Here is a 17,174-nt window from a genome sequence, read left to right as displayed (position 1 = left end):
CACATTCCCGCCACCCACAGAACGCATCCTGCCACGTGCATCGTTTCAGGGGCTGGCACGGTGTGGGTCTCGGCTGCTCCACTCTGGATCCAGCTTTTTAATTTTTTTTTTTTTCATTTGTTTTATTCATTTGAAAGACACAGAGACAGAGAGATCTCCTATCCACTGGGTCACTCCCCAAATGCCTGCAACAGCCAGGGCTGGGCCAAGCTGAAGCCAGGAGTCAGACCTGGGTCTCCCACGTGGGTGGTGGTGATCCAACGACTGGAGTCACCATCTGCTGCCTCCCAGGAAGCTGGAATTGGGAGCAGAGCTGGGACTGGAACTCAGGCCCTCCAGTGTGGGATGTGGGCTTCCCAAGAGGCAGTTTAACTGCTGTGCCAAACACCCACCCCATCCCACATCCGACTGTTGAAACTGACTCTTTAGGGCCCCTCTTCTAACTTCTGTCCACACCCGCTCCTCAAAGACAGAGGGAAGAATGCCCCAAAGAAAGAACAGACGTCCCCAAGGAGAACGCTCTGATCCCGATGTCCCCAAGGAGAACGCTCTGATCCTGATGTCCCCAAGGAGAACGCTCTGATCCTGATGTCCCCAAGGAGAACGCTCTGATCCTGATGTCCCCAAGGAGAACGCTCTGATCCTGATGTCCCCAAGGAGAACGCTCTGATCCCGATGTCCCCAAGGAGAACGCTCTGATCCCGATGTCCCCAAGGAGAACGCTCTGATCCTGATGTCCCCAAGGAGAACGCTCTGATCCCGATGTCCCCAAGGAGAACGCTCTGATCCCGATGTCCCCAAGGAGAACGCTCTGATCCTGATGTCCCCAAGGAGAACGCTCTGATCCTACCTACACAGCTGCTCCTCGACTTACAACGGGGTAAAGTCTGATAAGTTGAAATAGCCTAAGTTGGCCGGCGCCGCGGCTCACGTGGCTAATCCTCCGCCTGCGGCGCCAGCACCCCAAGTTCCAGTCCTGGTTGGGACACCAGCTTCTGTCCCGGTTGCTCCTCTTCCAGTCCAGCTCTCTGCTGTGGCCCAGGAAGGCAGTGGAGGATGGCCCAAGTGCTTGGGCCCTGCACCCCATGGGAGACCAGGAGAAGCACCTGGCTCCTGGCTTCAGATCAGCACAGCACGCCGGCCGTAGCGGCCATGGGGGGGGGGGGGTGAACCAACGGAAAGGAAGACCTTTCTCTCTGTCTCTCTAACTCTGCCTGTCAAAATAAAGAAAAAAGAAATATCCTAAGTCAAAAATGCACTGACTACACATAACCTCACCTACCTTAAACACGCTCAGAACACTCACACTAGCCTAGGTTGGGGCAAAAGCATCCAACACAGAGATGGTTTTATAATGAAGCGCCAAATATCTCATGTGATTGATTGAATGCCTGTGCCCAAGAACCCCCAGCGACACAGCCCAGCACAGGGTGGGGGTTGTTCCCTGGGTGACGGTGGGGCTGACGGGGAGCTGCAGCTGCTGCCCCCACCCAGCAGAGCACAAGGGCGCCACACTGCACCCCCACCCGGCAGGGCGCAAGGGCACCACGCTGCACCCCGCTGGCTGGAGGAGGGAGGGAATTCCAATGCTACAGTTCGGTTCCCACGGCACACCTGCCGCTTCTGCTTCCCTGTGAAGCCGAACCATTGTGACGTTGGGCAACATCCGTGTGGCAGGCCCAGGCCCTCAGGGGAAGCCGGAAGGGGGAAAGCAGGCCCCGGCAGCGGAGGCGGAAGCATGGCCCGCTGGCTCCAGCAGCCTCAGTGTGACGCTGGGGAAGCAGGGAGAGAGGACAGCGAGAGGCCGGCGAAGGGAGGTGACCGGCGGCCCTGGCTCAGCGGGGCGAGCACGCGCACAGGGGCTCTCCCGCCAAGACAACGGCTGTTACTCTGCAGCACCACAGAGGTGAGAGGTACCGTCCCCCCCACACTGTGCAGAACGGTACTGGAAGTCTTAAGCGTGGAACTGAAAGGGGGAAAAATACGGTAATACTACTACCAATAACAGTCCGTCACCTCCCTGCACGCTCTGCCTCGCTTTCTCCTCCCTCCCTCCTCACCTCGCCACCCCCTCTCCCTGCACCAAGACTCGGCTCTCCCGCCCGTGCCCATCAGGAGCCAGGAAGTCCTGGGTGGGGAGGGCACAGCCACACACGATGGGGCCAGGGGCAGGAGACAGAGCTGTCACCGCAGCGCCCTCGAGCCCACGAAAACCACCAGTGCTGGGGGGCCGGGGCGCTGAGCCGGAAGTCTGGCTGGTCTCCCCCGCGAGTGCCCAGGGCTGAGCTTGGTCTGAAAACAGTCGCCTCAGCCGAGACGCCGCGTTTTCCTGTTGGAAATCTTTAAAAATAAAGTGCTCAAAGCCTCATCGTGCAAACCCTAAGGGTCCCAGCATCGCTCTACGGAAGCCAGCGAGACAGAAGCGGCAGGTGTCCCGGGAGGCCCGTGCCACGGGCCCTGGAACGAGGCTGTAACAGTGGGAGAAGGACCCCTCCCCCCACACCCCCTGCACACACAGCTGCACACTCAGCTGGGGACCCCCAGTGGGCAGCGCACAGTCCCACAAGCCACGCTCACACACCTCTCGGTCTCCTCGCTGGGTGCCTCCCTACGGGTACCTTAGCCCAGAGACAGACAACCAGGGCCACATCCCTGGTCATTGCATCCCAGTGCAGGACAGCAAAACCTGCAGGGACAGGAATCTAAGAGTCCCCCGGGCTCCCAGGCTCCCCAGTCCTTAAAAAGCCAATTTAGGCCGGCGCCATGGCTTAACAGGCTAACCCTCCGCCTTGCGGCGCCGGCACACTGGGTTCTAGTCCCGGTCAGGGCGCCAGATTCTGTCCCGGTTGCCCCTCTTCCAGTCCAGCTCTTTGCTGTGGCCCGGGAAGGTAGTGGAGGATGGCCCAAGTGCTTGGGCCCTGCACCTGCATGGGAGACCAGGAGAAGCACCTGGCTCCTGCCTTCGGATCAGCGCGGTGCACAGGCCACAGTGCGCCGGCCGCAGCAGCCATTGGAGGGTGAACCAACGGCAAAGGAAGTCCTTTCTCTCTGTCTCTCTCTCTCACTGTCCACTCTGCCTGTCCAAAAAAAAAAAAAAAAAAAAAAAAACCAATTTAAAGGGGCAGCGCCTCAGAGGTGAGCTGCCCAGTCCGAGTGATGCTGGAATGGGATGTGCACTAACTCCAAGCATCCTCTGGCCCTGTCCCCCTCATCCCAGGGAGGCCGCCATCCCCAGGGGCTCTCAGTGTTCCCCCGCCTCCGGAGGGGGAAGTCTCAGCTCAGAGAAGCAGACCATGGCAGTGACCTTGGAGAGGGTCTCAGCAGGGCCCAAGAGCGTCCTCCTTCCTTCCACGGCGTTCTGTGGCACTGTGGTCCCGCCCATCTCACTGTGCTCCAAGAGCCCTCACCTTCCAACTCCGTGAAAAGTTTCCGCCAGGCTCGGTTGGGCTTCCCTCCCTCTCGCGTGGGAGGAGGGAGACAAGGAAGCAGCATTACCTCTCCCACTCCAGGACCCACACAGCCCACGGTTTACAGAGTGGGATCGCGGGAGAGCCACTCCTGCAGCCGCTCCCTCTCCTGGGCCCTCCACCTCTGCTCTTTACTGGGGAATAAACCTCCCCAGGGCCCTGGCTGAAACCTCCCCGCGCCCATCAAGCTGCAGCGGGAGCCCCCTTCTCCCACCCAGTTCTCCACGGAAATGGGAAACAGCTGCTCCCCATGACCCTCCGGACTCAGGGCCATCCTTGGAAAGCATCGTTAACGCCCAACAGAGAGCCGGTGGCGTGGGGAAAACATGGCTCACCACCTGCAGCCCCAAAGCCGGCCCGCCAGTCTCCTTAAGGAAACGGTCTTCCCCAGAGACCAGCTCCCTGTGGGATAATGGGTATTAAATCGCCTTTCCCTGCCTAGAAGTGAAGTTTCTCCCCGGGCAGGCTGCTTTCTCTTCTACAGCCTCACGGCCACGGTGACTCCACATAGCTGCTTCCTCCTCGGGGCGGAACACGCACTGGTGCGGAGATCCCTCGCTGGTTCAAGCCATCACCAGAGACACACACCACAGCCAGGGCGGAGACGATGATGAAAATGGCAAGCCGCCACGCTCAGCCACGCTCATGAGAAAAGATCTTCAGTCAACATGAGAAGCTCAGCGTGAAATCGTAGCCCCTGAGTAGAACCAAAACCTAACCGGCCCACCTCGCAGCGTTGGTACAAGCCTTTGCCACACTCTACCCCTTTAAGCACTGGAGGGTCAAGAAGCCGTCGGTGCCCTGGCCAGACCCACGTCCTCTTTCTCCGCAGAGTGAACCGGGGTCCAGAAAGCAGCCTGCCCACGGCCACTCAGCTCGGTCCTGGAAGCCCCGGCCTTCTCTGGGTTTGCTCCGAGCTCTGCCACTGTGGGGCAACTCGCTCTCCTGGGACTTATCTGTCTCTAAGCAGAGGCAGCCAGACCAGACGGCAGCTAGGCGGTCCAAGACTGGGAGTGCTACAGTATGACTGCAGGTTCAAATCCGGGCTCGGCCCCCTGTGCAACAGTGAACCACTCACTCACGCTCGCTGGGCCTGCAGGGGGTGCGGGGGGAAGCTTGCACACCTCGGAGAACAGCTGTGAAAGTTCAATTAGATGATGGAGGTCGTGTACCTACTTAGCACTCAATAAATGCTAGGCTTTATAATTACCCAAGGTCTTTTCCAGCTTTTAAGCTATATTACGCTAGTATTCTAATAAGGGATTATTTTTCTTTCAATGGTAACAGTTCTCCCTATTAAGTTCATACCTCAGGCAAAAAAAAAAAATCAAGGCCAGACACAAGTGTTGAGAAAATGATGACAAGAAACTTGGAGAGTGATTTTAAGGAGTTATGAGAAAATTAGGCAAATGCCAAGAAGAGTCGTTTAAGAAGATAGGATTCACACATCCAAGGCCCTGCTAATGAGGGGGGGAAAAAAAAAAAACTATGAAATAGATTGCTTGGCACATTTAAAACACTCTTATCCTTTGTTCTGGGAATCGCACAGAAAGCCTTGTTTGGGTAGATGGTAGCATTCTGCACACACACACGTGTGAGCACCAACAGTGGCACGCAAAACCACGCAACACGCGCGGTGGGTGCCGTGTAGCCCCAGGCAACCGCCCCCCGCCCCGCCCCCGCCATGCTCTGCCTTTTCCACCACATGTACTCCAAGCATCTCAGAGCTGGGGTGAAGAGGCGAAGCCCTTAGGGTGCCTGGCACCGCGGTGCCCACCCTGTGCTGATACTGTGGCTGTGCACAATGAAACTTCTGGGAGGACGCACGCTCGGCACTGGTGGGGGCGACCTCTGAAGAGCGAGGGGCAGAGGCGAGGAGACTGCTCACTTTAAAAGAAAAAAAAAAAAAAGTTTCCATCTGAATGTTTACAACTCCACTCTGCGGCCAGAGGTGATCCAGGCCCAGGCCAGGGTTTCTCGGCCTTGGCCCTGCCGACACATGGGGCTAGAGAATCCTTTGTGGCCGTGCCACATCCTGCCCCGAGCATCAGAGGATGCTTCGTGGCCCCCCAGCCTCTACCCACCAGGCTGTGACAGCCAAACATGCCAGCTGGCTCCTAGGAGGCAAAATGAGCCCTGGGTTAGAACCACTGTGTGAGCCAGCAGGTCTGCCACGTGTCGATCACCCCATGAAAAGAACAAGCAATTGCCGCTGCTCTGAAGACTCACCTGTGACTGAAAGTCCATAGCAGTTGTGGGGCCGGCGCTGTGGCATAGCAGGCAAAGCTGCCATCTGCGGTGCCAGCATCCCACATGGGCACCAGTTCAAGTCCCGGCTGCTCCACTTCCGATCCAGCTCTCTGCTATGGCCTGAGAAAGCCGTAGAAGATGGCCCAAGTCCTTGGGCCCCTGCACCCACGTGGGAAGACCCAGAGGAAGCTCCTGGCTCCTGGCTTCGAATCAGCGCAGCTCCAGCCGCTGTGGCCAACTGGGGAGTGAGCCAGTGGATGGAAGACCTCTCTCTCACTCTGTGCCTCTTTCTCTCTCTGTGTAACTCTGACTTTCAAGTAAATAAATAAACCTTTAAAAAGAAAAGAAAGTTCATAGCAGTTGTAAGAGCTCGTGCCGCCTGTGCGCTGTCTCTCCCTCACCTGGGAGCAAGTACGAGAACCCACCCCTAGTCATCAGTGTCGCTGAGGTCCCCTGGATCCGAGCTCCAATCAGCACGCACATCCTGTTCTACTGTGCTCTGTGTTTCCTGGCACCTGCCAGGGACTCCTCTGAACAACCAGCCCCATTCAACAGCAGTGCTGAGCAGCAAACGGCTGGTGTTCCGTAACTTTCAGACACGCTTCCTCTACCAATGGCTTCAAAGATCACAACTGGATCTATTTTACACCTTCACAGTTAAGTAAACACACTAGCAAACTGATCTCATGGTTTTGTTGTTGTTGAGAAAAGTGTATCTTCAGTCTCCATGTTGTCACCTAAAATTCGTTCTCACATATCCTGAAGACAATTATACACTGCTTTGTTGGCTTCCTTCCCTGTTCCATTGGTTTATTTTCTTTTGCTACATAAATCTTGCAATGATGTTTTTAATGTTCATTTATGCATTTTTATCTGTTTGATATCTGTTTCTTTCAGAAAGACAGACAGAGATCTTCCACCTGCTGGTTCACTCCCCAGTGCCCGCAGTCGTGGGGCCGGGCCGGGCTGAAGCCAGGAACCAGGAACTCTGTCCTGGCTTTCCACGTGCGTGGCAGGGACTCAAGCACCTGGGCCGTCCCCGCTGCCTCCCGGGTGCGGAGGAGGAAGCTGGATCAGAAGCAGAGGACTCAACCCCAGACACTCTGGGGGCTTCAGGCAGCCCAGGCGGTGGCTCAGCCACTGTGCAACAGCGCCCACCCCTGCGGCAGCTTTTGACCAGAGCCTCCCAGGTCAGAAGCGGACGCAACACAGCGCAGAAGGGAGCCTTTCGGACTTTGAAAAACGAAGTCCCCTCCACGCGCGTGTAAGCCGACACGTAAAACGCTTTCACCTTAAGTTTAAACACCTGTGACTCCCAGCATCCAAATACTGACTGGCTTAAACGACGCTCTCGCCAGTCTTCAATATATCGAGAATTTAAATACCACAGGCACTGTATTCCCGTCAGTATCCACTTCACAACTAGGATCCATAAACTAGGCAGCACGTCTTCTACACACTCTGCTGTTTGTGTTAAATTCTGCCTACACAAAAATAAATGCATCACGAGGAGATTCTCTGAGAGTTAAAAATTATATCATTGCTTTTTGTTCCTCGTTGGCTTATATTTCAATGATCTCTCTCCATGGAATTTTATCCTAAAGCAACTTATGGTTCATGCTAGACAACCTCATTATTGATTTCATGATCATATTTCACCGCATAAGTATCCATATACATTTCAATGGAATTTTTAAAGACTTCCTGTGAGCTTGGGGCTGTACATGCTTAAACAATAACTTCCTGGATTGATTTCCCACTACGACTGTTACTCACAGAGCAGATTCACAACAACACAAACTCAAGGTATACTGTAATTATTAGACATTAGGAAGTAAACTATTCCTGAAAATAAATTTGTCCCCCTCGACAGGGGCTTTTTTTCTTGTGTTTTTTCAAATCATTCATCTACCAGCAGTAGTCACTGCTAGAACAAGACAAGGCAGCCGGCGCCGTGGCTCAACAGGCTAATCCTCCGCCTTGCGGCTCCAGCACACCGGGTTCTAGTCCCGGTCAGGGCACCGGATTCTGTCCCGGTTGCCCCTCTGCTGTGGCCAGGGAGTGCAGTGGAGGATGGCCCAAGTGCTTGGGCTCTGCACCCCATGGGAGACCAGGAGAAGCACCTGGCTCCTGCCATCGGATCAGTGCGGTGCGCCGGCCGCAGCACGCTACCGCGGCGGCCACTGGAGGGTGAACCAACGGCAAAGGAAGACCTTTCTCTCTGTCTCTCTCTCACTGTCCACTCTGCCTGTCAAAAAACAAAACAAGGCTAAGCACTAACTTTAGTCCTATTTTTCTTTTTATTACCATATACAAAGAGAAAATATATTTTCATAGATGAGGTGGGGAGGGAAGATACTGTGTTACAATACTGTAACTCTGGGGGGCCGGCGCCGTGGCTCACTTGGTTAATCCTCCACCTGTGGCGCCGGCATCCCATATGCGTGCCGGGTTCTAGTCCCGGCTGCTCCTCTTCCAGTCCAGCTCTCTGCTGTGGCCCGGGAGGGCAGTGGAGGATGGCCCAAGTGCTTGGGCCCCTGCACCCGCATGGGAGACCAGGAAGAGGCACCTGGCTCCTGGCTTTGGATCAGCACAGCGCCAGCCGTGGCAGCCATTTAGGGGGTGAACCAGCAGAAGGAAGGCCTTTCGCTGTCTCTTCACTGTCTGTCAAATTAAAAAAAAAAAAAAAAAAAAAAAAACAACAATACTGTAATTCTGCTCTTTGAAGTCTTCCAGTCACAAGCAGGGCCCGAATCCCAGAGTGGTCGTTCACGGAAAGTGACTTTGTAGCCGTCAAGGCGCCCTGCTAACAATCGGGCCAGCACCACCTTCAGAGTCCAGGACACCCCTGAAATGCTCAAGGCTTTGCCCTGGCCCATTGGTGCTTAGGATCCTTCAGTTCCTGCACAGGGGCACTAACGTTCCAAGGGTCCCTCTCCTCTGTCTGGAAATGTCGCCACCCAGAGTTAAGGTTAACACGCAAGAGTGTGTCCTCCTTGTGCAAGGTGGGAGAGAGCACCTGTGCAAGGGGAGATGGGAAGGGAGAAGCAACTTCCAGAACATTCTCTGGCAGAGCTGTTTTAGGAAAGAGAACACAGGTGATCGGAGGATCTGGAAACTGGCTTTGTTAATGCCCTCGGTGCAGCTCACCGGGTGCTGCCCCACCTTCTCCTGGAGGAACAAAGGCCCCCACGTGACAGCTGCCGACCTGGATGGCTGCGGGGAGGCCCTTCTCCCACACCAGCCCTTCCAGCTCACAGGACGACAAAAGTGGGAAAACCACCAAACCCTAAGCAACTAAAACACAAAACCACAGGAGCGGGCGTCTGGCCTCCAGGCAGGAGACCCACGTGACACAGCGCACCGCTTGGCTTCCACACCCCCCTCCCTCCTGACTCCTGCTGCCTGCAAATGCCGACCCTGGGAGGCTCTCGTCACCCACACGGGAGACCTGGACTGAGCTGCTGGCCTCGGCTTTGGCCCCACTCAGCCCCAGCCGTTACAGGCACTGGGAAGTGAACCAGCAGGGAGGAGCTCTGCCTTTCTCTATTTTTCTGCCTCTCAAATAAATAAACAAACATTTTAAATGGGGGGCGGGGTGGAGAGGAAAACCACGTGGCGTGTGCCTTCTGCCAGAACTGACGCATTGGAATTCACGCTACGACACAGCCATGCCTGAGAAGTGAAATCTGAACGAACCAGCACTCCTGCTCCAACTCCCAGCTTCCAGGAGCTGCGCAGGACCATGGAACGAGCTATACAGCACCACCAGGAAGCAATCAGCCAATGCAGCCTGCGGAACATTCTAGACACAAGTGACCGTGGTCCTCCGACCAATGACTGGTGTGAAAAGCCAACAGGACTGCTGAAGAATGCAATAAAAGTAAACAACCAGCAAACAGGCTCAGCGTGAAAATCCTGTTTGCATCCGGATTCTGGCAAAGCCACCCCAGACCACCCCTCTGAAAACGGGGAGGAAATTCAATCGCGTACTGGGCGCTGGATCAGAAGAAGCAATTGTGTTAATCTCGTTAGGCGTGACACTAACGTGGTGATAATGTTTTTTTTAAAAGTCACAGCATTTAGGATGTGTATTAAACTTACGGAAGACAAAACACGATGTCCAGGATTTGCTTTTACAAACTATTACAGCCCCCTAAGAAGACTGGAAGGTGACAAACGTAATGAGCGTAGGGAAACGCCAAGAATGAAGGAAGCCAGCGGGGCAGGCGTCTGGTGTGATGGTTGAGAGGCCACTGGGGACACCCTCATCCCATGTCAGAGTGGCTGCGGCCAAGTCCCCCTTCCACTGTGCGCCCGGGGAGGGTGCAGATGACGACTCGGTCCCTGGCTTCCTGCCACACATGTGAGAGACCCGGATCTGGTTCCAGTCTCCTGGCTCCAGCCTAGCCCTACTCCAGCTGTTAGGGACAGCAGAGAGCGAATGAGTGGATGGAGGACACTTCTCTCCCTCCCTCCCTCCCTCCCTCCCTCCCTCTCTCTCTCTCTCTCTCTCTCAAATAAATAAATAAATATTGAATGATTGCAGTTGAATGAGGGGAACCTGGGATGCACCAGAGGATTCTCTCCACTTGTTTAAACAATTCTATAGCGGGTTAACGCCCTGGCCTGCAGTGCCGGCATCCTGTATGGGCACTGGTTCGAGTCCCGGCTGCTGCACTTCCTATCCAACTCTCTGCTATGGCCTGGGAAAGCAGCAGAAGATGGTCCAAGTCCTTGGGCCCCTGCACCTACATGGGAGACCCGGAAGAAGCTCCTGGCTCCTGGCTTTTTTTTTTTTTTTTTTTTGACAGGCAGAGTGGATAGTGAGAGAGAGAGAGACAGAGAGAAAGGTCTTCCTTTTGCCGTTGGTTCACCCTCCAATGGCCGCTGTGGCCGGTGCATCTCGCTGATCTGAAGCCAGGAGCCAGGTGCTTCTCCTGGTCTCCCATGCAGGTGCAGGGCCCAAGGACTTGGGCCATCCTCCACTGCCTTCCCGGGCCATAGCAGAGAGCTGGACTGGAAGAGGGGCAACTGGGATAGAATCCGGCGCCCCGACCGGGACTAGAACCCGGTGTGCCGGCGCCACAAGGCAGAGGATTAGCCTGTTGAGCCACGGCGCCGGCCGGCTCCTGGCTTTAGATTGGCTCAGCTCCAGCTGTTGAGGCCTACTGGGGAGTGAACCATCGGATGGAAGACTTCTCTCTCTCTCTCTCTGCCTCTCCTCTCTCTGTGTAACTCTGACTTCCAAATGAATAAATAAATCTTAAAAAAAAAAAATGTCTATAATAAAAAGTCTTCTAAGGGGAAGACGAGAGAGAATATTGAGTTAGCGCTGACCCTGTATCGACCAGCCCTGCTCAGCCTCTCCGAGGCATCTCGTTTCACGAGTTCTGCAGCCCAGATGCCTCCTTCCCTTACGTAGGCAGGAGCGTTCAGCACGCGGGGAAACGGAGACGGCTGCGACCTCAGGGAGCTGTCCTCCTCTGGAAAGCACACGGCGAGGCAGCTGGGTCACGTGGGCAGAGGCCGGGGAGGGCCCTTGGCAGAGAAATGCCAGAACAGACGTGTCTCCGTGTGACATTTCTCGTGCTGTGTGCTACTTACCCCTGCAGCAAAGCCAAGGCTTCCATCTAAGATCCGCCTCTGAAAATGAAAACAAGACGCTTCAGTTTCTGAGGGACCACAGATGAGGCTTCCTCCGACCAGAGGAGACCCAGGCCCGAGAGAGCCTCAGGCACATGGCCTGGCCCACTCCGGAGCTTGTCAACACCTGAGTTTTCACAATGGGGTCAGAGCCAGGGCTGGGGGGTGAGGGGCAGGGGAAGGAGGGAAGGGGCAGATTGTTTTTAAACTTCCATTCTTCCCACGTGCTGGGCTTGCACTGACCCATGTGTTGCCCCTGACTCGGCTCTAGCTCCCTGAAAATCACACAGGCATAAACCTTTAGGAAGTAGCTGGTCTTCTCTACCTCTTGATGGAAATGACCAGGTGCTGCCATGGAGCTTCTAGAACAACCAAGACCCTCACTTGTGGGGATGCAAACTGGCGCGACCGCTCTGGAAAACTTTTGATGGCACCAGCGAGAGGTGACCACAGCCCACGCCACTTTTGAACAACAATGGACGTGCAAGCTTGGGCTCACCAAACACACACACAGAAGTGTGCACAGCAGAATTACTTATAAGAGCCCAAAACTCAAAACCATCCAAATTCCCACCAACGGTAGAATGGGCATCCCCACCCTGGTCACAAGGACAGCAGGGGACTAAGACTTCTTGCAGAGCGAAAGCACTCACTCAGGAGGCCTGCAGGCACGGTCTAAGTGAGCTGTCAGAGTGGACACCTTCACAGCGATTAAGACAGCCACACAGGGGCCTGCGTTTCAGTGCAGCGGGTTAAGCCACTACTTGGGAGGCCCACAAGCAATATCAGAGCGCCAGTTCAAGTCCTAACTCCTCCACTTCCAGTCCAGCTTCCTGCTGGGAAGGCGGCAGACGACGGTTCAGGTATCCCTGCCACCAAGTGGGAGACCAGGGTGGAGCTCCAGACTCCTGGCTTCAGTGTGGCCCAGCCCTGTTTTGGGCATTTGGGATGTGAACTAGTAAATGGGAAACATTCATTCATTCTCTCTCTCTCTCTCTCTCTCCCCTCCCTCTCCTTCTCTCTCTCTCTCATTCTCATTCTTTCAAATAAGTAAAAATAAATTTAATAAAGAGGAATGGTCATATAACAGAATGCCACGTGGCCAATGCGAACACACATCTCACAAGCAGGCAGGGGCATGGAATACCCGGGAAAACTGGAAAACGAACAGGGTGAAACCAGCCAGGCAGAGACCAGCGCGTCCTACATGTTTACTCCATCTAAAGAGAGGACGAACACAAACAGATGGGAATCCGGAGGAGGCTGAGGGTCAGGGCAGGTTCTAGAAGGGAGCTGAGGAGACGGCAGAAGTGGCTACACGGTTCTGTCGCTTGCTCTGGGCACTGACTCCACGGGTATTTGTGAGAAATAACTAAGCCTCATGCTCATCAAACAGGCACCTTCCTCTGTGCACCTTGCGTTTCAAACGCAGCATTGTTGGTGGCCCCGGACAGCTGAGCAGGCAAACCCCACGCGGTGTGTACACAACGGGCCGTTCTTCAGCCTCTGGGCGGAAGGGCATTCCCGCACTTCCCGCACACCGTGCAAGCCGGAGGCACACAGCGCTGAGGCCGGCCAGTCTTGCGCAAGTGAAACTCTGCACCCGTTCGCCACCACCTCCTTTCTCACTCCTCTCCTGTCGGGCTGGCAACCACCCCACTCTGTCTCTGTGAATCTGACTTCTCCAGGCTGCACGCCCAGACCCGGGGAACCTGCGATTCCAGGTTGTGTGCTCCACGTTCCAAAGTCCCAGAGAGGATGAGTCAGCTCTGAGACCCCCCGGGAAGGGAGGGGACGGGGACAGTGCGCTGCGGGAGGTAGGGGTCTAAGCACTGAGATCTACACCTGCTATGCCGCCTCCGACACGAGAGGGCCTGCCTGTCGACTTCCAGACGTGTCTGCGTGTCCAGATCCGTCTCGGGGCGTGTCGAAACAGATCTTCACTTATCCGTGTGCCGCTCCTACAGTTTCTATGGTTATGGTGGTAAACAGCACAGGGACTGTGCCCTCATCCCATGGGTGGCTCTGGGCCTGTGGACTGAGGGAGCTCGGGGCTGGAGAAGAGAGGAGTCTCCGGTGTACAGGTGCGGGGTGTGGGGTACACCAGGGTATGGAGTGTGGCGGGTTTAAGCGGGGTACGGAAATGTGGTGCAGGGACACAGGGGTGCAGGGAGGGTGGGGCTCATATGTGGGCTATGCGAGTGAGCGAGGGGGTGGTACGGCTAAGTGGGTTTGTAGAGGATACACGAGGGTTGGGGTTGGCAGGTGTGGGGGCCTGCAGGGGAAAGGGAGGTGGGTCTTGCTGCATTCATTCCAAGGGTGGGGAGATGAAAGGTCCAGGAGATGGGGTAAAAGGCAAACGGAGACGGTTCCTTCCCTTCCCCCGAGATCTTTCCAATCATCTCGGCGAACTCAAGGCCACGGAGAGGTCAGGTACATCTGAAACCCATGTTCTCTGTCAGCCATGCACAGAGAAGCAGGAGTACCCACTCTGCAAGAAAGCAGGCAGAGGGCAGAAATCAGGCAGCGGGGCTCAGGGAGCTGAACAACGAGCTCGGCATTCTTATTCCCTCCAAGTCGGGTTGTCAGACGCGCGAGGGGACACCAGACCCCCGTCCTCCCCAGGGAGAGGGGGGCAAACGAGAAGCCAGCAGACAACCCCACCGCCAGCACCACCTGGCGGTATAGCCAGGGGCACTAAAGGGTCTGCACACCTGCCCCATGGCGTGGGGTGGGTTCAGAGCTTGGCCAGAGTCCCCACGGTCTTCCAGAACCGAAGCAAGGCAACTCACCTGTCCGCTAGAGAACACGAACACGAGGGCCGCCCCTGCCGCCGTCATCCCCCAGGTAAAGAAGGTGCCCAGCAAGGCCTGGGACACGGCGCCGTGGCCGTGGAGCATGCCGGATACAGCTGTGTGCAGAGGAGCGAGAGGATCAGCTGCCGGGGGTCCCTTTCAGCAGCACGCGCGTGCCCTGACGCATCGGACGCTCCCTCCAGCCTGAGCTCGCCTCCATCTGGCTTGGCGGCTTGCACACCGTCCAGCCTGGTCACCCCAGCGTGCCTCCATTGCCTGGCACACGCGGTCCCTGGGGCGTTAGAGACCATCTAACTCTGAAAGGACCCCTAGAGAGAGACAGCAGGGGAGCCCGAGAGAGAGGCTGCAAAATGGAAAAGCAGTTCCGAAGAGAAGGTGCACAAAGGCAGTGCTGAGCCAGCCCGGAGAAAGGCGGCACCCCCGGGGTCTGAGCCAGTCTTCCCTGCACATCCTGCCTCTCCCACCTGCCCCTGCCTGTCCTCTGTCCCCAGTCTTCTCCAAAGCCCTTCCCTCTAACACCCATCACATCCGCACTAGCTCCTGGTGGCAGCTCCCACAGCTGGCCAAAGGGTCAACCCCACCAACTGCCCTTCGATACTCCCACCGACTTTCCAAGCTCCCGTCTCTCCCTTATGCCTGCCCTACCTGGGTCCTGATCACCAGGGCCACTGAATTCTTTATGGCACCTTCCACCGGCCCCAGCCGGTCTCTCCTAGAACACTCTGCTTCCACACCTCCAGCCGCCAGAGCCCAGAGCATCCCCTGTGGCCCACCTGCTGCCAACTTCATGCAGGCTTTGCTGATCTCCCCCACCCCCACCCTAGTGCACACCTTTGGGGCTCTCCGTGTGTGGTCAACTTTCAGAGCCTTGGCTGCCTGAGACAGGGCCAGTACTTTTTCACGTTTGGCAACCCTGCAAAAGAGGGCTCTGTTACACCTGTAAAAATATTTGCTGGACCGAAAAGGGCCAGCTTACCTGGGCAGGGCCATCAGCAAGGACAAGGAAACAAGTCCGTGAATGGCATTTCTCCTGGCCAGCTCAGCACACGGAAGCGAGACCGCGGCCCACCCACCAGGACAAGAAAGGGAAGCGCCCATCCCTCATCTCAGCTCCCCCTTGAACACGGAGGAACCTCCTCACCTCCTCCGACTCCAACGTGTTGCAAATTCTAGCTCTGAAACGCCAGGGAGTCAGGTCTTTCCCTGTGGAAAGTTACAAGGCAGAGAAAGCCGGTGGCTGAAGAGCTCTGTGTTCTGGTACAAACACTGGGGCTCGGGACCTGGTCTCAAAGGCCTCATTCAGCTCCCCTGTGGCCTTCCAGCGCCCGCAGGGCTGGACGCAACCCCACTGGGCTCGGCCCTGCCAGGCCCCAGAGCCGAGGAGCCAGCAGCCCTGGGCCTGCACATCAACAGCTAAAGATGCCGCCTCTGATGCTCCTGGAAGCAAACCACTGCGGAGAGCGGATCAGCCTTTATGCCAAGGGGCTTGGCAACACGGTCAGGTTCAAACCCAGCGAAGGCTGTCGGTCCAGACAGATGAAGATGAGCCCCAAGACGCCCAGGTGAGCCCCGGCTTATCCTGTGTTGGAAAACCTGAGATGTGAGGCTAGCAGGTGCCGCCTGTGACAGCGGCATCCCACGTAAGCATGGATTCAAGTCCCGGCAGCTCCACTTCTGATCCAGCTCCCTGCTAACGCGTCTGGGGAAGCAGTGGACGGCCCAGGTACTTGGGTCCCAGCCACCCACGTGGGAGACCCAGATGGAGTTCCAGGCTCCTGGCTTCAGCCTGGCCCAACTCCGGCCACTGGGTAGTGAGCCAGCAGACGGAAGATCAGATCTCTCCCTTTCTCTGTCTCTCTCTCTGTCTCTCTCTCTCTCCCCCTATCCTCGCTCTGTAATTCTGCCTTTCAAATAAATTTTTTAAATCAGAGGGTGGCAGAGTTAGTTCCCCTTGAAGCCCACAGGTCCGCCGCAGGACCACGGGTGATTCCTAGGCTGAAACGTGGCAAGCACCGGGCTGAGACCGGCACGAGTTCCCCGAGACCCAGCTCAGCGAGTGAGGCCTCCTGCCCTGGGGGACACTGGCAGGCAGAGCCCCAGAAGTTCTCGGACAGGTCCCGAGAGAACAGACCTTTCTTCTCTCTAACAGGAGACCAGCGGCGCCCAGGCAAGGACCGTCAGGCACTGCCCCCCTAAGCAGCTTACGCGGTGGGCTTGACCTCCTCCTGGGTGAGGGGCTGAGTTACCCTGCACACCGTGGCTTCCAAGACACCAGCGCCGCCCCACACTCAGCACAGCCATCCCCAGAGGACAAGGGATTCCTCTTTGTGGGTTTTTTCCCCTCCCCCTTTTAAACCTGTTGCTCCACTTCCAAAGAGTCAGCTTCCCGAGCTGGGGGCTGCGGGCCCTGACTGCAGGCTGGGGGGTGGGGGGGCCAGATCCAGACACAGGGTGCAGACTCAGGTCCGGACAGACCCCAGGGAGAAAGTTTCCCCAGCATACCCCATTCACACACAGTGCGGTGCTGGGCCCAGCCGACCCGGGAAAGGCTTAGAGCCACAGGACCTCAGGCCAGACCGGCCCCAGGATACCCAGAGGCCCCGCCAGGGTCAAGAGTGGGAGGGGCCCCGGGGCAGCCCCAGCTGCACCGGCCTCTGCTCCCAGGGAGCCCGGGAGCCCCCACACCCACAGGGAGGGGATGAATGAGCAGGGTCCCCGGCCCAGAGCTGTGACCCGAAGGCACGTGACCGCCCTCGGGCTCACCCTGGAGAGGGGCACCCCCCCCCTCCTCTGCCACCTGCCAAAGCCTCGCCGCTCCTGCAAACCCTGCTCACACGGGGGGGTGGGGGGGTGGCTGCCTCTCCGCGCCCCGGTGGCCCCGGACCCCGGGCCCCCAGCCCAACCACAGGCGCGGAAGGAGAGAAAAGCCGACTCACTGGGGTGCCCTGGCCAGCCCCCACTGCACTTCCATCGGCCCCGGCTCCCGCTGGCCGGC

General features: G+C 56.9%; 1 protein-coding gene across 6 annotated transcripts in view; it reads right to left on the bottom strand.

The window, feature by feature from the left end:
* SLC39A11 (solute carrier family 39 member 11) overlaps positions 1-17,174 on the bottom strand; it is a 412,593-nt gene that overhangs the window by 346,622 nt on the left and 48,797 nt on the right. For 4 of the 6 annotated variants that reach the window (XM_062216928.1, XM_062216934.1, XM_062216932.1 and 1 more), the window contains exons 1-3: positions 17,116-17,174; positions 14,156-14,274; positions 11,325-11,363 (exon numbers count right to left, since the gene is read on the bottom strand). The exon at positions 17,116-17,174 is cut by the window's right edge and continues 27 nt beyond it. In XM_062216928.1, the coding sequence (XP_062072912.1) occupies positions 11,325-11,363; positions 14,156-14,263 (147 nt within the window). In that variant the 5' untranslated portion in view covers positions 14,264-14,274; positions 17,116-17,174. Of the gene's footprint in view, positions 1-11,324; positions 11,364-14,155; positions 14,275-15,320; positions 15,383-17,115 lie in introns of all 6 variants that reach the window. The other 2 variants (XM_062216929.1, XM_062216930.1) reach the window with 2 other exon arrangements.

The sequence above is a fragment of the Lepus europaeus genome, chromosome 18, assembly GCF_033115175.1.
Source record: "Lepus europaeus isolate LE1 chromosome 18, mLepTim1.pri, whole genome shotgun sequence".
Lineage (NCBI taxonomy): Eukaryota > Metazoa > Chordata > Mammalia > Lagomorpha > Leporidae > Lepus > Lepus europaeus.
The sequence above is the reverse complement of the archived record's forward strand: the minus strand, read 5'-3'. Positions and strand labels throughout refer to the sequence as shown.